We start from the raw sequence: 25,802 nt of genomic DNA on the forward strand, positions 1-25,802 counted from the left end.
CGGAGAAAAGAACTACGTGGGACGTCAGTCTTGTGGCATGACTAGAACTCCTTTTATTAACAGGCGCAGTGATACAACAACATCAAGTGCGAACAAACAGGAAGTAGAACCTTTCAAAGTAAAAGATGCACATAATTGAGAGCATATAATAAATATTAACACTGATCCATTTATTTGCAATTGTGCATTTAATTTCTTACGTCGCCGACCAAATATCATTAATTTAGTTTTACTTAAGTTTAGGGTGAGTTTGTTAGAATCAAACCACGATTTTATTTTTTTTAATTCTATGCTTATTACTTCTATTAGTTGATCAAGGTTATCACCAGAACAAAACATGTTGGTGTCATCTGCGAAGAGGACCATTTTCAAGCATTTTGAGACGTTACATAAATCATTTATGTACAAGTTAAACAGTTTAGGTCCCAACACTGACCCCTGGGGGACACCACAAGCAACGTTCAAGCGCGCAGATGTATGATTACCCATCTTCACAAACTGTTGACGATTACATAAATAACTTTTGATCCAATTTAAAGCAACTCCTCTGATACCGTATCTCTCCAATTTATTTACTAGAATATGATGATCTATAGTGTCAAAAGCTTTTGTCAAATCAATAAATAACCCGGCTACATGTTTTTTGGAGTCAATGGAATTTGTTATGTCTTCAACTGTATCAATTATTGCCAGGGATGTCGATCGTTTTTTCCTGAAACCATATTGATTGTCAGTAATTGTATTGTGCTTTTGTAGGAATGAGTCCAGTCTTGTGTCAAATATTTTTTCTATGATTTTTGAGAACTGTGGGAGGAGTGAGATGGGTCGGTAGTTTGTGAAGAGGTGTTTGTTACCATGTTTAAATATAGGAATAACCTTGGCTGTTTTCATGTTATTTGGAAATACACCAGATTCAAATGACAAGTTACAAATATAAGTTAAAGGTTTTGAAATTGCAGAAATAACCCATTTGAGTGTTTTCATATCTAAGTCATCACAATCAGTTGATACTTTTGTTTTACATTTCAAAACTGTATTAATGACCTCATTCTCATTTACACATGAGAGAAACATGGAACTCTGGTTTCTATTAATCAAGGTATAATCAGGAGTTTCAGGACAAGAGATTTTAGAGGCTAGCTGCGGACCAATGTTTACAAAGTACTCATTGAATTTATTTACGACATCATCCATGTCATCAAGACTTTCCTCGTTAACTTTGAAATACTGAGGTACATTTTTCGGACAGGTAGCCTGATTTTTTATTATATTATTTAAGATACCCCACATACTCTGTACATTATTTCTACTCTTTGCAAGTATTTTGTAGTAATGTTCTTTCTTAGCCGCCCGAATTATAAATGTTAATTTATTTTTGTATTTTTTATACCTGCTTTCGGCCTCCGTTGATCTTGTCCTTATGAAGTCACGATATAGCTTATTTTTTTTCTTACAAGCATTTTTTATTCCGTTAGTAATCCATGGATCATTTCTACGTTTTGCATTGTAAAAGGGCAATTTTTGTTGTAAAAAAAATTGAAGTAACTCAGAAATAAGTCATAAGCTGTATCAACATCATTGGTGCTATAAAGATCATTCCAGTTATGATTCAACAAGTCATCTTTGAGTGCATTTAAGGCAACAATTGTCTTAACTCTCTTCCAGTAAGAATTATTGTGTGATTTCCTACTTTGGCAATCTGCATTGTAAGTGGTAAATATGGGGAGATGATCACTGATGTCACTGACTAAAATTCCAGTTGCAGAGACGTAGTCTATATTGTTTGTAAATATATTGTCAATCAGAGTGGCACTCCCTGTTGTTATTCTTGTAGGTCTTGTAATATTTTTTTTTAATTTATTGGTTTATTTGGTCGGGACAGTGCATGTTAATGAACATACATGGGTCTCATGCATGTAAACAAGCCACACCGGATTGTAGCCTTGGGCTAATTTCCATCCGTCGTCCCCCATGCACACTCTCAAACACACTCCCATTCATCATGTACATGTTTTTAGTGGTAGGGGAAACCGGAGTACCCGGAGGAAACCTACGCAGACACGGGGAGAACATGCAAACTCCACACAGAAAGGCCCCGTCCCTGCTGGGAATCGAACCCGGACCTTCTAGCTGTGAAGCATGAGCGCAGATTTAGACAGTACATGGTTTGTAAGAAATCAGTGGTAGGTTTGTGACTGTTTGGGTTTAGGGGGTCAATGTTGAAGTCACCACAAATTAAAACTGACTTGTTAGCTACAAGCGAAAAAGTGGCTTCAATCCATGTGTTAAAAATATCAATACTAGATCCAGGTTTTCGATAAACACAGCTAATAATGGTGTTTTTCTGTTTCTGATGACAAATTTCAATGGAAATGCATTCCAAAACATTATCAATTACAAGAGACATGTTATCAATTACATTAAAATGGAGTGAAGAATCAATAAAGATTGCGACACCACCCCCTGTTTTGTTTTCTCTATTAATGTAATGAAGTTTATATCCTTCAAGGTAGAAATTTACTCCCCTATCGGCATTCAGCCATGTTTCTGTGATGGCGATTACATTGAAATGTTTTGGAAATTGGTGAAGGTACTCTTTCATATGGACAAAGTTAGCATACATGCTTCTACAGTTAAAATGCACAACGGACAATTTTCCTTCCATGTTAATTGTCTGATTGAACTGATCCACAGTATAGTAGTCACAGCTATAGTCTGCAGAGTAGTAATTATTGTCCGGATCTATAGATTGATCAAAGTCCTGATCTCTACAATCCCCAGAGTTGTTCAGTTCCAGCCTATGTTCAGTGTTCATGTTAACAGTTTGACTGCAAGGACTAGTCCTAGACGAGTAAGCCATGGTGTTGTCTGTTTTGTAGGTGAGTTACCTTACATGTTGTCAAACAGATGATCAGGCGTAGCTGTCAAGATCCTCCACCTTTTTTATGATTACAATTTTGGCTTCCTCTGGTGATCCGTTCAACTTGATAAATATCTTGCAGTTTGCGGTCCATGTGCTTTGAATTTTTCCTTGTTTCTTCAGAATCCGGGCTTTGCATGCAATTTCGGCATTGGGCTTTGTTAAATGCTCATTTATGAATACATTGGTTCCTTTAAGCTTTCTTCCTTGTTTGAGCAAGGCAACTTTGTGTTTTCTGTTGGTGAATCTCATTATCACGCTTTGTTTGGCCTCAGTCTTTCTTTTAGGCAGTAGGTGGCAAGCCTCAATGCTGTCACGGTTTATGGAGATGCCTTTGGACTCAAGGTAAGCAACTACCTGATGCTCGGTAGTGCTTGCCACTAGGTCTGTAAGCTCCCCTCCGCTCGCGTTGGTGGCCACGGCCTGGGCGTACGACCGGGGCTTGATGTTTAACCCTGTAACAATCACATCGTTCATCCTTGTGTATTGTTCAAGGTCCGCCACCCGGCTTTCTAGTTGCGAGATGCGTTTGTCCTTTTCCTCATTGGATAGCCGCAGCGCTTTGACGTCCGCGACCAACTCCAAAATCTCTTCCTGCTGCTTTTTTACAGCAGAAACCTCTGCAACGAGGCAATCAATAGACTTCTTTAAGTCTTCGATTTCTTCGGTGGCCGGGTTTCTTTTCGGCCCCATGTCGGCCAGCGCGTATCATCAGCTGCTAAGCGGCTGGTAGCAAAATCAGCTGTTAGCGCGGCAGTGGCTGACAGCGCTGTTTACATGGGCATAAGCAATTAAAAAAATACTTCAGTGGTCGGGTTTACGCGTACTTGCCAACACAATGTCCAGGACCAAAATTTGGCCAAAATATTCCACAGGATGGTTAAATCCAAGCAAAAGCGCACACAGAGACGCACAGAAACTCATCACACCCAACAGGAATATGATATGACTCTCCTATTGTGCATGTTTTTGGTTGATGGGGGAAATTGCGGCACCTATCCAGACACAGGGAGAGAAACATGCAGCGTCACGGTTTGGAAATTGGACCCGGGACCTGCTGTGAGGCAAGATGCTGACCACTCAGCCACCGTGCCAATTTGAAGTTATTATTTTGGGGGTCGTGCCCTGAAAAATGCAGGTATTCCTGATCTAATTGAAATGTATTATTATTATTACAGCACATACTCAAATGTAAAAGGCTAAAACTGAAAATGTTGTGATTTTTATCCCTACAAACCACACACTGCTTGATGTATAACTCATATTTTATGAATGAGACCACTGCTGCTGTCAGACTAGGGGGCTGAGCTCCAACCCCAGGAGGCTGATGAGTCAGACTGAAGTGAATGGAGCAGTATAGAGTCAGTGAGAGAAGTTTGCTTTAACTTTACATTCTCCTACTGTTTTTTTTTTTACTCCAAAATGATGCAGCGTTTATTTCAAAGGCCTAGATTTGTGTGGGCTGCACATTATTTTACAGCGAAGATAACAGTTCAAGAACTTTGGTTCACAAGACAAAAGAAGAAAAAAAAAACACAATTTAATAGGGCATTCACAGTTTCTAATCAGTCTTCTTAAATGGAAAGAAAAGGAAGCACCTTGATTATGTGGTATGGCCCAGTGCTCAAACATGCATCTCATTTATATTCCTATACAGACTTGCAATCTAAATCAAATTAATCATAGGGTAATCAGTCTGTCTGCAGAAATGCCCACCACCATCATCAACACACTTTAAAATGTCCATTATTTCTTCCTCTTCTCTGTCTTCTCTGCTCTTAGGTTGTGCAGCTATTAATGCTCGCTGATGCACTGTAATTTGTATGGAGATTGACTTCAGTGGTTCCCAACTTTGTTTTTTTTCCATTTTCTGTCGCCTTTCAAATAAAAAAAGCTGAAATGCCTAAATAAATCAGTCTCAAACCTTTTACTGCAAACCTTTTTTAAAGCCACACTGTGTAGAATTTTATTTTTATTTGAGATTTAAACAGGTTAGTTTCTCATCCAAATTCAGTCTTTTATTACACACTGCAGTAACAGCATTTTCTGTGTTGAGCTGGTCATTAGGAGCATGTTTTGTATATAGTCCAAAATGTATAGTCCAAAATGTTACGCAGTGTACCTTTAAATTAACTTTCCTTCTAATGAAACACTGGTCTAGTTGGACCTAGAGCTTTTGAGCTCAATACTGTAAAGCAAAGCAAGCTTATTTGTATAGCACCATTCATACAACAGGGGAAAAAACAGTTTTCAGCCAGGATTTGAAGATTGTCAGAATTGTACATTCTTCAGTCTCACATGCTGCACACACCATCTTCTTTGTCATCTTTTGCATCTTCTTATTTTATATTGAAGCTCAAAAGCACACAGCAAACAAACCCATTTCCTTGCAATTCAACAGGTTTTGAAGGTTGATTAGTATTTGCAATGCTAGTTATATATTATTTGGAGTAGACATATTGAACTTTGAGTCTATTTCTCCTTGGATGTGAGGAAGGTTATGTAAGATGTTTCTTTTTTTTTAAAGATCGACAATGTTAGTCACTTTTTCACTCCACACTGTCACAATTCCAGGGTGAAATGCTTTAAAAGGACACATCTGACCGCTCCAAGGCTGACACTGTGCAGTAGTTTAAGTGGTTATTTATCAGGAACATCAGACATTTTCCAGGATGAGGGGTAGTTACTGTGGCTGTATTGTTATTTTCCTACCAAAAAAGATTCCTTTTATATTGGATAGGAAGCTTTGTCGATTGATGTATAAAGTACTGTTTAGTCAAATAAATGTCATTAGAGAAAAACAAACGGTACGTCATTGCAAAAATGTCAGTGTGTTTCTGATGGTGGTCATTATAAAAGGAATCTTCAACTCAAACAGAAAGAAAGGCAAGAGCTCAGTTATGTAGCAGAGGACTTCATCTGGACTGCGGACACTTGAAGTCTAGGACGAGGTCAGTTTCTATCAATTCATGGTAAGTGGATATTTCTGTCAGAGCTGGAGTAAGAACGAAGCTGTACCAACGACTCGTGTTTCACAGCAGAGGATTGGAACAGAATATTCATAAAACAGAAAATCCAATTACAATGTTGTTGCTTATATCTTTACAAGTGTCCTTGACTTCCTACAGGAACTCCTTTCATCATCCCTTTTCACATTGTACTAAAGACGTTTTGCTGAATAATTTGGAAAACATGAAAATATGACAGGTACATTTCTTTCATGACATGAAGGTACAAACCATTTCGTCTCTTGTAAATTGGAAACTGTCAGCTGGAAGAGTGCAAGATATCTCATAGGAGACAGGAGTGTTTGCCAACCTTCCCCCCCCTTTCCTCTCTCATGGTTGTCGATTGTCATTTTGTAGCACATTTTAGTTTGTCTTTTTATATCTGTGTTATTGTCAAAATAAAATTAAAATATATTTAAAAAAAAGAGTGTCTCAAATGTTGAATTATTGGTGCTCGTCATATAATTAGAATATCATGAAAAAATGCATTAACTTCTGTGTTTCAACTTAAACTGTGAAACTAATATGTGATAGACTCAAGTGAGATATGTATAGCCTTTATTTGTTATCATTTTGATTATTATGGCTCAGCTTGTAAAAAAAAACAAATTAAAAATCTAAAAATGGACTGTAAGCCATAATCATCATCATCATCATCATCATCATCATCATCATCATCATCATCATCAAAATCATCATTATCATATATTAGTTTCACAGTTTAAGTTGAATAACAGAAGAAAATGCACTTTTTCCTGATATTCTAATTATATGTATAGATAAAAGTAGCTTATTTATACACATTCATTAAAGCAGTAAAGTGAACAGTATGTCCAACGATTGACTCTGAATGAATATTAGGGCTGGGACAAAATATCGGATCGGATTTGGATTGCAGTACTTTGTGCTGCAACACCAAGTATCAATACTTTTTCAAGTATCGCAATCCTGCACTCCTTTGTTTTCCAGTAACAGTTACACAGGACTTTGTTAAATTTTGTGTTAATGCACTTTCGATCTAACTTCAATAACTGTCAAATGGCATTGGGTTTATAAACTTTGGACACATGACAATTTTTTATTTTATTTTTTTACAAATTTTAAGGTAAACATATTACAAATGATAATTACTTACTTTATCAGACCATCCCTATGAAATATGATAAAATTGTTTTGTGAGATCTATCTTTAATAACTGCTGTAATCATTTCTATAAAGTTATTATGAAAAGGGTTGATATGTAAATATCATGTTACCAAGTTTAGTGAGAAAGTATTTTGATTTAAACCTGAATGATCTAAGTCTTTAATAGAAAATACATGGAGTAAGTAATACATGAGTAAAGTTGACATTTTGATATTATTGTTCTGGTTTTTATTTCCTATCATTCATACTTTTTTGCCTGTTTAAGCTTTTTTACTCATTGTACATCAGACACTATTTACTATTTAATTGTTTGCACATTTCCTGTCTGAGTGTTTCTTTAGAGCTGAAGTAACAAGTGAATTTCTCCAGTGTGAGCTCAATACTTATCTTATCTTAAAATCATTACTGCATTGTGTATTGCTGGCATCGCCTAGTGCAACAGCGCCATCATCTGACCAGAGTAAAACATGGCAACTCGGATGTAAATATTAACAGCAGCAATAATAATAATAAAAATATCCAAAAGTCAAAGATTGGTTTATTGCATGTTTTTATTATTGTCCAGTACCTTTCGATGGTAGCCATGCTCGTCTGTCGGCTGATTCAGGTCCAGTTTCTGAATGTGCTGGTTGATGATGACAATTCAAGTTATACATATTTACAAAAAAAAACACAGAAGAGCCTCAAACAGTTTGGAAAAACAAAACAGGAATGCAAAGTAAGGCTAAACCTTGTTTAAAAAAAATAATGTCATGAACGCAATAATAAAGGCACTCTTTTTATGTACAACACTGACCTTATAAAACTTGAGGACTTTCACGCAAATAATGAACATGATGGAAACAGGAATATAGGGTTGGGTTCAGGCTCCAGAATTTGATGGAGGACAGGCGCCAATTCACGGGTTTCAGACTCGTGGCTTTTATAAAGAAATGTTCAAACCGTAAACTCACAAATGTATTAGTGATTAGGTCCACAAACCTGACATTTTTATCTTATTGCAAATGACAATGATCAAGCTCATGTTTGTGCATAACCACTTATTTTAACACACTGAGGCGGCATTCAATTTTGTGCCAGTTTTGTTTCACACCAGTGTGCTCAATAGATAATTATTAACCAAAAATCAGTTCAAAATGTTTGCACTATAACAGTTACAAAGCAAAAACTGAAAAAAATATGATCTGCCCTCCATCTACATATCTGTAGTTCTGATAGCAAATTTGACAAATGCTTAAATAATTCAATACAAATTCAACATAAATATTAAAATAAAAAATAGCATTAGATGCAATATATTAAATCTATCAATGTGAATCAACAAATGCTGTAAATAAATAAATATCAAGAAGGTGCTCAGTCAAACAGGATTTCATAGTGAATACTCCAAGGTCCACTTGTTTTGTTCAGTTGGCGTTAAGCACAGGGAGTTTATTCATGTCCCCGACGGATTAAAGATTGCAGCCATCAATTGTGCCATTAAGGGCCATTGATGCTGTGCTTACTAGCATTAATAATACAGTGTTTTACAACAGGAAATCCAGAGGGAACATGGGACATTCTTCAACTGTGTGTTTACGTCTGAGCTGTTTGGCCTTCGCAAAATGCTTTTCATTTCACATATAGAAAGGTTTCATGACAGCGTGGATGTATGTAGGATCCACCATGTACAGAAAATATGGCATCCAATTAAAAATCAATGCTAGTACCAGCACTAACACCATAAAGCAATGGTTCTCAAACTTTTCACACTAAACTACCACCTTATCTTAAAAAAATGTGACCTTTCAGGTACCACCACTAGGCCGAGATCAAGATCAGATCAGGAGGAAAGCTACTAAAAATAGCCTAGAAAAGCCTAGAAAAATTACAAATAAAAAATGGACTAAATAATGTCTAAAGTGTCTGTAATAATATTGATATAATCTTCATTTAAAATAAATAGCAAATGAAAGTCTAAAACTGCGGATGCCACAGGTTGAGGACCACTGCCATAGAGCAAGGATATTTTCAATATCAAATTGCACTTCCTCTTATGATGTGGTGAAATATGTCAACTGTGCTGTGAGGCCGTCTGATTCAGATATGTTTCTGTATGTGGCCCAAAGGTTTGGGCAAGCCCGCCTTAGTGGTACTGCTGTGCGGTACCAAGACCCAAACACAGCAATGTTTCAGAGATACGCAGTCATGTTCTGTTGTTCTTAATTTGTGATTTAGTGACCTGAGGGGTAAACTACGAAGCTGGATTAGAGGGTGAGTTCTGGGTTAACCCTGGTTTTGCGTTTCTGCAAAGCTAGATAACTTTCTAGCAAGGTAGGTCTCCATGGTAACATGCCCCTAGCAGAAAACCTGCTCTGGACCAGGTTTAGTTCCAGCTTAGATAAGAAAACAGCTCTTTGACCAATCAGAGGAAAGAATCCTCCAATCGTCATCCAAACTCTGCGGTGACCGGAGGGAGCAGAGAGGGAAGAGGAGGAAGCGACTTGAGCAACGGCGAGAGAAGTCCTTTATTTGGATTGGCGCAGGGAACTTTTTAACTTTTACTACATACTATGTATGTGGCTGATGCAGATTTTAGATGACTACATCTTATTTCTTGTCCACATAATAGTGCGGGTGTTGCATTTCAGTTTTAATAAAGATTGTTAATGAGAACAAACTCCTTATGTGCTGCTTGGTTTAGGCACAAGCCGTTCATGACCCTGTATGATGTATAAGTGACGAGTTTAGTGATAGATTTTGATATTCAGATGAACTGCTTGGCGCTGCTTCCTCCTGTTTCACATGAACGCGCACACAAATCCTCAGAGAAACCCAGGCTTAACTAAACCAACTATTAACAGGCTTTGTAGAACTACTTAGCCAGAGGCTCCATGTCTGGATTTGTCTACCTGGGTTAGAGGAACTAATCCAGGACAAGTTCAACCAGCTTTGTAGTATAGCCCTCTGAACTCTTGGTTTAGGCTTTGTCATTTTGACCTACAACAACAACAAAAAAAGCATTCTAGCTGCATTGTAACATTTTAACTGGTTACAAAATGAGTAAAAGTACAAACCAAACTATATTCCTCTGTGACGGTCACCGCATTTCAGAGCGCTCTGTTTCATATCTTTGGTGTAATGCGATCTACTAAAACTGTCTGTACTTGACTCACTCGAGCTGGATTCGTGACCCGTGCAAAGATATAGAAGGCTACTGTATCATTAAGTGCCTGGCAACGGACAAACACACTTCAGTATCTTACATTGGACTGTAAACAGGATTGTCACATGTGAGAGTATAGCCCTCATTATCTCATAGATAAATGTGGAAGCTAAGCAATAGGGCACTTCACTTCAAGTATTAGCATTCAATTTGCGTTTTCAGGGTAGTAATAGAGAAGCTAAAGGCAACACACGATCTAATCGCATCAGTCAACTAAACATCAAAAGAAATCTGAATTGACACATGTGACCAAAACCCCAAAACAAATGCGTTATTAGAAGACGAATAATGCAGCTACAGTAACACAGTGTTTAGGTTGGGCAAACCATCAGGGAATAATTATACATAATCCACATTTTAGGTAAATTGAAGTCTTTACACTGGGCAGAACTCTACAAAAGACGTCACAACATAAGGAGTGGTGGCTGATCTTTTACAAGCAAAAAGCTACAATTGATTAAAGGGGGCTTTTGGGACAGTGGGCAGAGATAAAAACCCTAGAAATCATCTTCAGCAGAACAAGAATCCTACTTTAAAACAACAAAAAGCCTTTTAAATACTTAAATAGATATAAAATTTACTTTAAACAAGCTGTACACATCTGGTAACAATACACATACAAAGTGGTACTTGCTTAAGAAAGGACACCATCTGGTGCTTCATATAAAAATATGTCGCTCTTTTCATTTGACTACTAAACTGTACAATGCTACTCCACTTGAAAGAAATAGTCCAGTCTTTTCCGCAGTGCTTAATCAGCCACATCCAAACACCTCACCTGCTGCTTCCTTCATCTCAGTACTTCCTTCACCCTCAGCCTCGCGCAGAATCTCCTCTCATCAACTTACAGTAGAATAAATCTTCTCTACTTTCCCGATGATCTTTTCTTCAAAAATGGGCAAGACGGCGTCGTCCTCTCGCACCTCTTCAAACACCACTCCACAGTCGAACTCGTCACTGACTTTCTTAAAATAATACCTACAACACAAACATTATTATATCAGTCTTGCATCGTGGATGATAACGCAGGGGGGGCTAGAGTAGACAGTTTTCATTTACATCACTTTAGAGTGCCGTAACCATGGTGACACTCTGTAAAAGTGAATGTCACTAAATATCGGATGATAATTTACTCTGTGCCTAACTTCAAATCATAGCAATGCCACCCAAGAAGTGACTTCCTGTATCAATCCAGCACACCAAAATAAAAGCACTCATAGATTAATACAGCAGGTACTTACAACATTACAAGAATATAATTAAATACACCCATTTTAAGTGTTTTGTCTGTTAATAATTAGGCAGAAAGAAAGTTGAACTAATGAACTGCTGAACTAATGAATAAGATGGTGCTTTTATTTTGGTGTGCTGGATTGAAACAGGAAGTCACGTCTTGGGCGCTGTTGTTATGATTTGAAGTTATGCACAGAGTCAATTAGAGTTAACGTCTGCAGTTACTGCCAACACTAGCTTGGAAGTTTTGATTAATTTCTGAATTTTTTCATGCAAATCAACATCCCAGCTCCTACATGTTACAAACTATAGCTCCTCATGACTGACCTGTAGTTTCCTTTCTTCGTGAGCAGCTCCTTGAACTGTCCCAGCGTCACGACCCTCCCTCGCTCCACACTGGTCGTGTATGGGATTGGCTCTTCACACAAGTAATAGGCGACAGTCATTTTTTCACTCGGCTGCTTTTTACTGGCCTTGTGCCTTGAAGAAAAACAAAAAAGAAAAGCAAACGTTGGAAAACTAAAGGTACATGTACAAAGGAAAAGACAAAATAGCCCTTTTATATTACCTGTTTAAACATTTCAAAAAAGCAAAGGTGCCGGTTTGAAGATTGGGAATTTAAGAAGCTCATTTAAATGTGACAGAAATACTGCACAAATCCAATTAAGTACATAACAGATTTTTCTATTGGCAATATAAAAGCAAATAGAGCTAATTTAAGGTCAATTAAGCTTAAAAGTGCATATGACACATTAAAATAAGATAAGATAAGATAAACCTTTATTGATCTCACAAAGGAGAAATTCACTTGTTACAGTCGGCGTTCCAGAACATCACTCAGAGTTACTCAGAGCATTAGACCCAATTTTTGCAAAAACATAGTTAGCACAATTAGATTTAAGACTTTGCTAAAGATTGTACACAGCTTTCTTTAGTTTGGCCATTTTTGTGATGTTTATAGTTTCACTTACTTATTGGACACCGAAAGGACGCAACATACTGTAGATGAAGGACAACAATTTTAAAGTGTTGCCCTGCCAAGTCAATACGTTTGTTGAGTGTGACATCACACACAATAATAAGCTACTTTCGGCACCAAACTGTTGAGAGATCCACTGATAAACACAGCAAAAAACTCTTTATCTGAATCTCCTGCTGAAATAACAACAGGTATAAGGCCAACAACTGTTTTATACCTAATTCAAACAATATAGCTCACCATTTCTCCAGGTAAAATGAAGAAATTCTTAATGTATATAAATTAGCCTTCATTGTGTATAGAAAAAAACATTGATAAGTAATGCCAGATCCAGAATAAATGTAATAATTTGCAGTCACATGTTTCAAAAGAGCATTGTAGTCGGCTCTACTGCAGGTCAAAATCAGCTTAAGCCCATCATAGAGAATAGGGCTCCATAGGACCTGGAAGTGGAGCGATGACATCATCACTTAACAAATGTTTGGGAAATGAGTGAGTCAAACTGCTATGGAACTTTACCTCCATCTATGTCACTTCAGCAGCTTAAACATTCAAATAAAAATAACTTTTCTGGCCAACATTTCTTCATTAAGATGGCTGCTTCACTGAAATAAAATGATAATTATGCAGCTGATGTTATCCTTTTAAATAAGTCATATATTCAAAAGCATTAAAACCTGTCATATGCACTTTAAAAATGTGGTAATGGTAATGTTACACAACTATTTTAGACAATCTAGGGACAGACATACTTTATTGATCCACAAAGAAAAAAAAAGTTTTTTTCTTACAAGGTTGTAACAGCAAAGCATCAACATCTTCCAAGGCATTGCATATTGATTTGGCTTGGGGTTACTTAAGAAGCCTGTCCTGCCAGACTATACGCTTTTGCTTTTCTTACCCGAGTACAAAGACATGAAAAAGAACTAACACAAATCCCACAGACGACTGACAAACAGAATGATGATGATCTGAATGACACAGGATTTACAGTACACAAAAAGTCTTCCTTATTTGAGCGTTAAATATTTGAAGTAGCTGGCTGACCAGGCTAAAAGATGCCCATAATTCTGTGCAAATCGACATTAATTAGACATGTGACCCTTTGTGGCTGAATTTTCTGGAATCAGGAAACCACACTAGCAGAGATCAAGTTATCATCACCAACCAATGTGTATTTTTTTTCTTAGCTTATGTAAAATGACAAGAGGTTAATAATTAGCCATGATGAATGTGGAAATGTATCAAGCGTGGGTCATTACAGGTCTTCAAAGGGACAATCACGAGTAACCTGCCTTTCATCAACCTCTTGAGCTCTGGCCTAATGACAGTCAACATCAAACAAAACCTCATTCACCTCATTCATTTAGGAAATAAGCAATTCTGATAATGAGTTATTTTTGTCAGAATGCAAATGTGCTCTGGACTTACTCGGGCTCAGAAAGCTCGCTGTCTGAAACGGCCGGGACCACGTTCATGGGAGGGCACTGTGTTGGCCTGACCGCAGAGCGCCCCCTCTGGATCACCTCCATCACATACCTGCAAGACAACAAAAATTAAAACAATTCCCCTCATGGATCAGAAAAGTTAAGTCTAAGCTCACCTCTGCTTCGGCTGCACCACTCCAGACTTGATATTCTCCTCCTCCAGGCGCCGGCACACCTCCTCCAGCTGTGTGAGCGGGTTCGGGGCAGGGTTGGGAGGCATGGTGGGGTCCTGGATGAAAGGGTGGGACGGCTGGATGTTGTTCCGGGTCAGGTGGCCTGAGCTGGAGCGGTCCTTCGAGCACAGATGTAACCCTTCGTGTGCTGTGGTCTTTTTGCACCCAGAGATGCTCCTGCAAATGGAACAAGAAACATCAAATACTCCCTATTTTAAGTCTATAAGTAATACATAAAGGTATAATTTACAGCTGGGATCTCGAACTAATATAGTGTCATCTTGGCTACTGAGTATGTAAAAGTAGTACTACAGCTCACGAGATAAAAAGTTGGGTTAGTCCACATTAACGCTAATGAGGGCCACTACCCAATATATAGCCAGTGTCCAGACTCACCCGTATGGGCTCCTCTTGTGTCGAACCACCTCTTTCTGTCCGTCCATCAGCCACAGCAGGATCTTCTGGTTCTTCTCCACATCCTCTCCGGGGCTTGGCATGTCGAACGCACGCACTTCCTCTCCTTTCTTACAGCCTCTTTTACATGGACCTCCCCTACTACAGAGGTGGAAAAACAGTTAAAGAATATAGTAATAGGATATAATTGCATGATCTAGGCACGGGTAAAGCTAACAGCGGGCTAGCGCCATTTAAACAGTATTTACAGCCAAGTTTGAGTTTTAAAAAATTCCATTGTGTAATTGGATGTACAATATCGCTCTCTCCCTTTGTCTTTTCTGTCAGCGTAGTATTTACTCTCACGGACAATTAACGAGTAAAAAATGCAACACGACACCTGCATGGCCTCTACGGGCACGAGTTACTTCTGCTTTAGGATCTTTCATCTAGATTTGAGAGCTGTGATTTCTTTTATCTTAATTTAAGTGTAAATATCCTGCCCCATGGACAGATTTCTTGAAATCAGACTCTCAAATCAAGGACAAAAGTACTTATTCCAGGATAATGTGCTTATTTCAAGATTACTTTTTGCAGTGTAGTATAGCCTTATTCATTTTGTAAATGCATATTTTAATTGATTAAAACATCGCATAAATACCCTGGTCTTGTCACATCTGAAAACATTGGTTAATACAAATCAGAAAAGCTGATGTGTATTTTTTTTGTTTTGTAAATGTTCCTCATGTAATGTGTGTGTTGTGCACATACTAAATAAATGTAACAAATATTGTTCATCTCATTTTACTTTAATGATATTACCATATTAACAGATCATGATATGTTAAATATGCAAAAGACTACATTAGCTGTGGTAGGATATATTTTATAATTCTTTTTATTTAATATTCTATTTAATATTAAAGTGTGTCCCTATTTCTTAATACTACTTCTTTATTACTGTCAGTCTAAAATGTAACGGTGCTTGAGCGGTGTGACACGTACCTGTAGCCTGTGTGCTCCTGTGTAGTGCCGTAACCCGTACTGTCTGCATAGGTGCGAGGTTTGGATCCGTAATGTCCGTCTGAGCCCCAGTGGGGGTGCCCTCTCATGGCTGCCTCGGCCTCCTGCTGAGACTTCCCGCTGTAGCTGTGATGGATGTGGTGAGAGTGCTTCGCCGCGTGCCTCTGCGGATGTTTACCCTGCGCAGAGCACCCAGGTTGCCCCGTGTGCCTGCCTGATGATGGGAAGCCTGATGAGGGGAGGCCGTCCGGGGAGCGGGACTTGGGCGAGTGTCGTCCCGTGCCTGGAGACTGGCACCCGGGGGTCCTCATGACGCGCTGCACATGGTCATCCAGGATCAACTCGGGGTTCTCCTCATGAGCATCTCTTGCAAAAGGACTGCCGTAAACGTCTGCGTAGCGGGAGGTGTAACTCTGTAAGTGACCTCCAGGGGGAGGTCTATAACCAGACATGGAACAGCCAGGGTTTGGTTCATTTCCATCTTCCTCCTTCAAAAGAAAAGAATAATTAATAAACTAAGCAAACAAATTCAGCAAGGGACATCATTATATAGCTCGCTTTGTATCACTTATAATAATCATAATAATCAACATAATAAAATACAGCATTGCAATGGAGGGATTGGTACCGGTAGGTTATATTTACAATTGATTTAGTCGTTCTGTATTACTAATCATCAAAGACCGACAAACAAACATTCTTGAGCCTGTACCTAAGAAAGTAAATCAAATTGACAGTTGTGTCCAAACACATTCTTAACATTATTAATTTTCCTTACATACAGTTGTGCTCAAAAGTTTACATATTGTTCACTATTTTTCAAAGAATATGAAAGATAAGACAATTTTTTTTTTTTCACTCATAGTCAGTGGTTGTGTCAAGCCATGTATGGTGAAACAACAGATTTTGCTCTTTGTAAATCATAGTGATTTTTTTTTTTGTGCGTTATCTTTAATATTCTTTAAAAAAAAAAAAAAAGCGAAAATAAATCAAATTTTTCACAGGGATGAATTCATAAGCATGTTTCATTACTTTTCAGGGCCAAAGTCAAAGAAATGTGAACAAAACGTAGCCTACAAGTTCATGAAATTGACACAAATGCTTTATAATTAATGTATTTTTATCCCACAAATGTCTCAGTTTACATTAAACTGAAGGAGGACAAAACACAAGTTATTATGGTACTAGAAAAAAAATGAAATCGGGTATAGGGCTTTCAACAGCAACTCAACAACTCATTCCACTTCACACTATTAGCTTGGACGATATAGTTCTAATACATAGATATCATTATAAACCATAGATTAAGCAATAGCTATAAAATCTAATAAATCAAAGCAGCTGGATCTTCCTGACTCAAGAAAAGCAGACATTTCAAGACTAACCAAGTTACTAAACAAATTAAAACCGTGAGCCTGTAGGACTCCCGTTTGATCAAATATGTCAATGATGTTACAACTTTACGCATGTTCTGTTCTCCTACAACCAGCAGAGGGCGCATTCCAGTCTCTGTGTTACAGCAGCATTGGTTTGTATGTTCAATCCCTCACTGCAGAGGTTTGCAGATGAAAGTCTTCTGGGGATTCAGTGCATGCATAAATGTATGTTGTTTCTAATATTGACGAGTTAAACCTCAGAATGAGAGAAAAATCAATCATTTTCTGTCAGAGGCATCTTCAGGGGGAATGGTTAAGCGCGGCGTTGAAGACGAGTATTTATGTGACATGGCAGTTTCTTCACAAAAACACCATGGTTTGATCCCCGCTGTGGTGAAAGAAAGAGGTTTTATTTGCTCCAGGGTTGAACTTATACCGAGGGCAAAGCGGGGAGCAGAGATGAGAGGAAAGAGATCAAAAGGACTTTGTCAACTGCTGAACCTGTGCCTATGGACGACCTGTAAATACCACTGATCAGAGAGCAGTACCTTAAGCATCTGCCAGGATTGAAACTAACTAGTTGAAAACTAATAATGAAAAAAGAGATCAATCCTGAGCATAGTTGTGATATTTTTGAGTCGCAATCCAGTCATTTCTGAATCTATGTTTAGTTTAAGAATACATTTTAAGCAGTGTTAGTGAGAGAAGACCAAAGCTACACAGGAAACCACATGCCTTTTAAAGCTGGGTTAACCTAACCACTGTTCTTGTAAAGTAAGTACATTTCAACCATGGGGCACATTGTAAATGCAGAAATGTGTAAAATAAAAAAAACTGGCTGTGAGTCCGACCGGCTTCATTTCACTTTCTTCGCCATCATACTGAAAATCATTTTACATGAAGAGTTGTTTCAAATAACGTGAGAGCAAGAAAGGATTTGGGACTGGAAGTAACATTAAACTCCAAAAATCAGGTTCCCAGCTTTGAGCCATATGGATTCTGAGACTGTGACGAAACTGGCTGTTTTGTCTGGAGCAGAAAATGTAATGCTTAATAATGGCAGTCCTTCCCATCTGCAGTTTGTAACTAATTTCGTAATAATAGGGGAACACTCTTTGCAACAGCAGAAGTTTTATTTTCCTTTACAAAAATGCAACTATGTCTTTCCCTGGCACAACAGCCTGTATCCTCTTGCAACAATGGTGCACATGTTTGCTTTTCCACAAGCCTTCATTGTGCACTTAGATTTGATTCAGGCAGACAATGGACATCTTAATGAAACAGGCATTCAACGTGGAATTGCCTCAGCAGAAGGTTCGCGTGAGTGTTGTTTACATGTCGTGGTGAGAGACTGGGGTGGTGTAAATGCAGAAAGTATGATGCTGTATGACAGCGTTTAAATAATACATTTATGTTTAAAATTTAATGTTGTTTTAAGGAATATCAGGAAGGAGCCATGGCAAAATAATTTTATGAATTTTGACGTGGAGCCAATATACTGAGCAAGAACACATCCCCAGTCAGATTGACATGTGGTTTAGAAAAAAAAGTCAACTGTCTCAACTTACACAGCCTTTTTCCTCCACTGGGCACTTTTTCTTTCAAAAAATGTTTCGTTTTTCTTTTGAGTTGGAAAAGCGGCTCGTCACAGCAAATGTTTCAATGTTTAAATTCATTTTAGAATACGGAAAAATGTTCACATAATTCTGAAGATAGCATGTTTACCATGCTTCTCTGAGATGAATTAGTTGCTCTTTGTTCCATCAGCCCCTATGAAACTGGGGAAAAGAACATTTGCTTACTCTGCTGCTCTTTCTGTATGGAACAAGTTGAAAAAATAGTGTGAATAAACAGAGTTTATTTCTTTTAATATCTTTAAATCCAAACAGACAGCGCTTGAGACAACTTAAAGCCACGCCGCGTAAAATTTTACCCAATAAATAAAATTGAAGTACAAGCTTCAAAGTAACTTTCATCATAAATGCACAAAAAACACGTGCCTTTGCTGTGAACGGCTCAGCTCTCCTAAGACACGCCTGTAACGTTACTGGGAGTGGGTACGTCTTCAGCTCGTCTCCATGTACAGTACATGTGATTAAAGTCAGCAGAATTTGAGATTTAAACAGGTTAGGTCCTCATCCAAATCCATTCTTTTCTTATGCACTGCAGTAATAGCATTTTCAGTGTTGAGCTGGTCACTAGGAGCATGTTTTGTACTTATGTCAACAGTATAGACCAAAATGTTATGTAGTGTACCTTTAACTGTAAACTGTTAATTGTGCTTGTGTGCATATGTAGTAGCTCTGTAACTTTTGCTGCCTCTTAGCCAGCACTGCCTTCAAAAAGAGTTTTTAATCTCAAGGGAATTTACCTTGACAAGTAAATGTTAAATAAAAAACATGTTAAGTCTTGTGTATGGACAATTAGACTATATTTTGCTACAGAAAACCATAAAGGGAAGCTCACTTCTCACCCTCAAACAACCGCTTCCTTCGGGTTTAAAAGGACCTGCCGCCTCTTTATGTGGCCAAACACATGAAGTGTCTGCTTTGGGACCACAGACTTGGCCCGTGGTGCTGAGGGGTATTTCAGAAAGCTTTTAATCACCGCTAAAGGGACATCAAGCCGTGCGGCCCACTGATCCTGCCTCACAGAGGAGAGTGAGCAGGTGCACCATCTGATTTATGGACAAAGCCAGATCGAACACAGGCCAAGGACGCACCTCTCCAAGTCACTCATGGTTTTAATCACACACTTAAAGGCTGGCCTCATTATTTTCATAGAGGCCAAATCAATTCAAGTGTCCTTTGTTCGAGGAAACTTTCAGCCAAACAGCCAAAAACACAGCCCTATTTTGGTTCAAAAACTGCTCCACAAACAACACTCTGTTTTTAGTTGTTGCTGCTGTGAAATGTTCCTCATTTTGGGAAATTTGTTCTGATGACATGACCACTTAAAACAGATCTTACTTTCATGATGCGAGTAATAAGAGCCACAGCGTCCTCCCTCCCCTGTGTTTTGGCAATACTTTGCACAGATTGTTCTTAAGATGATTGTGTTCAGTGATGTTTGAAGAAATACTCTCCTCCGAAATCACTTTATGAAATAGATGGTGTCATATTTATAAAAAATAACAATAACATGTGTCCCATAAGACGGGAGTGTGTCTTGTGAGAGTTCCACTGATCACTGGAGGGCATTTTTCTGAAGCAGTAGCTAAACTGATAATCCCATGGACACATGACCGCTCACCCAACATTCACCAGGGACAACAAAGAAATTATCTTCACATTAGAAAAAGTAAATTCCATTGTGAAAGTTTGTACTCAAAGATTAAACACATAACGTCATTGCTGAAAGGACAGGACCATAGCCAGGTCTCAAGTTTCAGCTTCTTGTCACTGGGAGAAAAGACTTTAAAACTTCTCTGACATGTTGGTGCTGTATGAACCGGCTCGGGCTCTGAGGACCTGAGGGATTGGTCTCCCACTAGTGCCAAGAGTCAGGACTAAACACGGTGAGTTTTATGCAGCTATTATCTGGAACAGTCTTCCTTGATGTTAAACGGGCCTCAATTCTGACAGTGTTCATAACCAGGTAGAAAACAATTCTGTTTAATTGTGCATATGACAACTGCAAGTATTTTATTGTTGCCTTCTCTTTTAATTAGTATAATTTAAAAATATGAGTTTAATTGGTTTTATTTGCCTTATTATTGCAGATTGATTTGCTTTAAAGGGGCTAGATGCAAGTTAGTCATTTTATACTCACTACTGCCACCTCTGGTTTTATGCGTAACTGCACCTTCTATATTAAGCTCGTGCATGATGGCACTTTGGACCCGAATTAACACCTTTTTGAGTGACAGTGCAGGATTTTAGTGGCAGTTGTGGTAAACAGGTCAGAGCTCATTCTACACATTAGGACATGGCCGTATAGTCCCTTTAACACTCTGTGAAGCACTTTTAATTATTTTGTGTACAAATTGTGCTTTACAGATTAACTTGCCTTGCCTTACCAGTGTTCACCAATGCAGGAGCTGCATTGGAGTCCAATAGACAACTAGGGATGTCACGGTAACCGGTGTAGCGGTAAAACCCGGTAAAACTTTTGACGGTGAAAATGACAGTCTTGTTTTGTGTTTTTATTATTGTCTCGGTGAATAACCGCACCCGCGGTGTAGGCACGTTGAGCCTCACCAGCCACCGTCTCATCTGCTGCAGTGTCCGCGCATGCGCACTTTGTTGTTTGCAACCCAAACAAAACTTTCTCGAAGCTGGAATCATGTCCGACACGACAGCGCGCAGGATCTATCAGCCTTCAGAGTTCAGTTTGCGGAGCGTGCAGGAAAAAGTGTCTCCAAATGCAGCAATACTTCGAACCTCTTGACTCACCTGCGTGACCGTCTCCCACAGCTCTATAGCAGTAAGTTAACGTTGGCGTTTTAGCTGAAATGCTGATGTGGGACTTTGGGTTGAGGGAAAATGTAACGAGTCGCCTCATAGTGCGGCTGCAGCGCCACCGCCAGTACATAAGCCATGTCGCGGACACCTCCGCACGATGGCACAATGCGTTACGGGGCTCCCGGTGGGCGGTGGCAGATTGCAATAGATTCACTCTCGCCGCAGTTTTATGAATTTAATAATGATGGTATTTTCCCAAATCTGCAAAGTGAAAGCTCACTGGAAGGACAACAACAATTTTCCTGATATAGACGGTTTATCTTCGTTTCTGACTATAAATAGTCCATGTAATACCCTCGAAACGATCAACAACACATCGTTATAGTTCCTTTACTTTGATGTGAAAAGGCTTTGTTTGTATTTTTTTATGTAGCAAGCACAGTTAAACTTTTTTGAAACGATTTCAGTTTGTGTAGGACTATCAATGCTTTCTGAACATATTAACACACATTAAAAAAAATACCGCGATAATACCGAAAACCGTGATAATTTTGGTCACAATAACCGTGAGGTAAAATTTTCATACCGTGACAGCCCTATAGACAACACAAGTCAAATGAGTGTTTATGTATTTGCATACCTTAGTTTCCAACCTTATTAACTGCCTGACAGTTATGTTACTACATTCACATAGTCAGCACTGAGTTAACCTTACAAAGTGAGGCTCATTTAAATGCACATAACCCAGCAGCCCAGTCCACTAACCCCACTGTGCTCGTGCGTACACTGTACTGTACATACCAATCTCACTCTCTGGAGCCACTCGTCGAGCTTCTCCTCTGCCTCCCTCTCCTTCAGCACTGCCTCCAGTTTGCTGATGAGCTCTGCTGCAAACCGCTCCGGATCCACGTGGATATCCTTAGGAATCCGATTCGGGCGCTTAAGAAAAAAGAAACGGAAATAAACTTAAACTTAACAATAGAAAATCCACACAGTAAATGCCTGTTTTTATTGTCACTGCGACTTTCTGACACCTTTTGACCTGGGCCCCCCGGTGACGATACGAAGGGAATAAAACATGAGCGAATTTAATGAATTTAAATGAGCCTGCAACAAGATTTGTCTCCAGAATACAAATGAAGGCGGGTGACAAAATGATGGATCTAAATTGTGCTGGCATTACGATACAGTAAATATGAACCTATTAATCACTTTGGCCATCCCCCAGCATGTATACATTTAGCAGGATGTGTCAAGACTGGCACCTCAGAAATACACTGCATACCGGGAGAACCCGAACTTAGAAAACAAGAACTAAAATATCATCATCAAAAAAATGGGTAGATTTTATGAAGAATAAGCCCACTCGGAGACAAGACATTTTAAGGTTAAGATTAAAGGGATAGTTCAGGATTTTTGACATTTTATTCATGCAGTCCTTATGTTTGAGGAGTTTAGTGACACCAGGCTAGTGCTAGGCTAGTGCATGTCTATGGTAACTAGTAGCCTGCATTAAAAACAGTCGGACCCAAGCACAGTGCACCTGAGGCAAATCACTTATAACCCCAGACTACCGATATAAATGTCTGTGTTGACTGAATAATGTATGAAATATAACCATTTTGCATTTAAAATAACTTAAATTTGAGCAGCACCAGCTTCCTGGTTGTAAGCTACGCAGCAGCGGAGTGCTCTGCAAGGTTACCGGATCTACAGTAGTTTGTTTACCTGCGGCTGGCACTATTTCATGTGGAATTCAGAAAGGAGTTTTCTACAAATCAGATATGGCAACGTTTGGAGGACTACCCGATGATTTTGAAGAGGTTTTTAATGCAGGCTACTCGTTACCATAGACATGCGCTAGCCTAGCACTAGCCTAGCACCACTAAACTTCAAATATAATGACTGCATGAATTTAAAAAATATATATATCTCCAGAAATCAACAACACTTTGGATAACAAGGAAATGATGCCCCATGTCAAAAATCCATAAATATCCCTTTAAGGTTCATTATTTGTCATTAAACAGCAACTGCACAACAAAATTGGTCCTCTGCACTGATCCTTCGACGCCACTGGGACGACCCGTAAGGAGTAGTGGGGCTCCGTCCAGGTTGGAATTGAACCCGGGACCGCTTTTAAAATTCTGCTCACTGGGTCCATTTGTTCTGTAGCATGAAGACAATACTTCTCCAAACATGGTCAATACCGCTGACCCGTCATGATGAATGTGGAATCGCATGCATATACAGTACATGGGGGATTTGTGCTTCACCATATAGTCCATGCATTCTAATAGGACGCTACGTGTGGATTTTTTAATTTGACTTTTTACTCCAAGGCCTAATTAGGACTGGGGTTTTCTCAGCGAGAGACAGGGCTGAGCTGCAGCGGGAGGCATCGGGCTGTCACAGGGGAGGACTGGTGTCTGCTCAGTGCTCGGCTCTGGCACACACGCGGCTTATAGCGGAGACGCATCAAGCTACATTTAGACAAGCCTTCTCTTCACCAGCAGCTATTCTTATACGCCATCACAGCGCCGATGACACAACGCGGCGGCTTAAGTATGCACATCTCCAGAAAAAATGAGGCAGACAGACATGCAGTCAAATAGGAAAGGGGAGAGGGGGGGGGGGATGGTCAGGAATAGCTTACTGGGATATGAGGTAGTGGCACACAACCGTTCGCGTTGACACTCTCCTGCATCTTCCGCCGATGCTGCTTTCTGTATCTGTAGGGCGGGACGCCATCTCTGAAACACAAAGACCTTTTTAACCGAGAAATCCTCATAAATAAACATCAATTTGAATTTGAATAGCTTCTCGCAAATGTTATTCCGTGAACCTGCTAAGTGAACTTATAAACATAGTGGTTTTAATGTGGCCATGTTGGCGGTATACTGGCGAATTGTTTGTGTTTGGTCCCAGTTTAGGTTGAGGCCAAGATTAAAACAGGCTAGATCTGGTTAATCTTAGTGTTTCATTAATGTGTTTGTTCATGTGCTCTCTCTAATGTGGGCTTTTTTTTTTCTTTCTTTCTTTTTTTTTGATGAACTGGTGAATATTAATTGCCCCTAGAGGCTGAATAAACAAGTGAACCGTTGCTACTCTGTATTGATGTAGTGGCTGGGATAGGCTTCAGACAGACACCAGCAGCCTTTTGGGAAAAACCACAAGACGACAAAAAAAAAACTGTCTCACAAAGCGGCCTCTAAAATTACCATTACATGTTGCAGTGATGAGGCTCTCATTTCAATGTGGTACTGGTCATGCAGCGTTTCACAGTATTTTGTGTCAGTAGCTCTGGACCAATTAGCAGATAGCCGCCTCTAATCCATTTGGCAGTAAACACACTTCATGTCCAGTTGTGGTGCATTAGAATTCCCCAGTGCCATCTCTGCAACTACAAAAGTATTGGCTACATGTCGGGTTTGCTCAGGCAAAGGCGCTGGAAGTTGCATAGAAATTCTTAATTGTTGAAAAACCTGCATAAGGAAAAGACTATTCTGTTATTGGTTCACTCTATGCTCAATGGAGGGAGGCAATTACCGTATTTCCCAGGACTAGAAGTCACACTTTTTTTCATATTTTGCCTGGGGGTGCGACTTATACTCAGGTGCGACTTATACATCAAAATATATAATTTCACATGTTTGTTATTTTCACAGTGACAGTCGCTAGAGGGCGCTCTAGGCTTGTGTACCAGTATCTGCTACTCCTGTGCCACTGAAGATTTAAAAAACTGTAATCGAGCAGAAAGAACGTTTCGAGTGAGTGAGGGACTGGCGAAAAGCGTAGGTTATATAACTGGCCACAGCTAGCGGAACAAGTTTCCCAAATGAGAGCTTGAACGTGATGCCGGGAGAGGCTTGTCAACGGTGCAGTTACGCCTCCATGCCCAGGTAGTTGCCAAGGCTGGTGCAACTTATACTTCAGAGCGACTTAACTTATATATAAGTCGCTCCGAAGTATAAGTTGCATAAGTTGTAAGTTGTTTTTTCTTCTTCATTATGCATTTTTTGGCTGGTGCGACTTATAGTCCAGAAAATACGTGACCACAACCCTGGGGTAGTCTGACAGAAGTGAGGCTGCCAATCTTCCCCACTGTCCCCTCCAGCATTCACCAAGCATTGACTCACTCATCATGACATGTTTATACAGTATAAGCAAGGTGGGTAGAGTGTCTTTCCCAAGGACACAATGACAGCCTGCACCTATGGGATCCAGGACTCTAATCACCAACCTTCCAGTTATAAGATGACAGGCTTTATAATCTGTGCCTCTGTCACCCAAAACATGTACTTATTTACTTTATTTATTCTTTAAGCACTTCCATTTAATGCTTGTTATTGTATAATTTTACATGTTGATCATTTAAAGGGACTAGATGCAAGTTGGTCATTTTATGCTCAATACTGCCATCTCAGGTCTTACGTGTAACTGCAGCTTCTATATT

General features: G+C 39.2%; 1 protein-coding gene across 3 annotated transcripts in view; it reads right to left on the reverse strand.

Annotated features, from left to right (window-relative positions):
- Positions 1-10,529: 10,529 nt before the first annotated feature.
- Positions 10,530-25,802, reverse strand: part of axin1 (axin 1) — a 31,558-nt gene continuing 16,285 nt past the window's right edge. For all 3 annotated transcript variants that reach the window (XM_079564400.1, XM_079564398.1, XM_079564399.1), the window contains 8 exons: positions 24,003-24,099; positions 22,148-22,285; positions 15,550-16,055; positions 14,548-14,706; positions 14,095-14,328; positions 13,923-14,030; positions 11,840-11,992; positions 10,530-11,257 (listed from right to left, as the gene is read on the reverse strand). In XM_079564400.1, coding sequence (XP_079420526.1) covers positions 11,119-11,257; positions 11,840-11,992; positions 13,923-14,030; positions 14,095-14,328; positions 14,548-14,706; positions 15,550-16,055; positions 22,148-22,285; positions 24,003-24,099 — 1,534 coding nt within the window. In that variant the 3' untranslated portion in view covers positions 10,530-11,118. The remainder of the gene's footprint in view (positions 11,258-11,839; positions 11,993-13,922; positions 14,031-14,094; positions 14,329-14,547; positions 14,707-15,549; positions 16,056-22,147; positions 22,286-24,002; positions 24,100-25,802) is intronic.

Source organism: Gobius niger, assembly GCF_951799975.1.
Source record: "Gobius niger genome assembly, chromosome: 10".
NCBI lineage: Eukaryota > Metazoa > Chordata > Actinopteri > Gobiiformes > Gobiidae > Gobius > Gobius niger.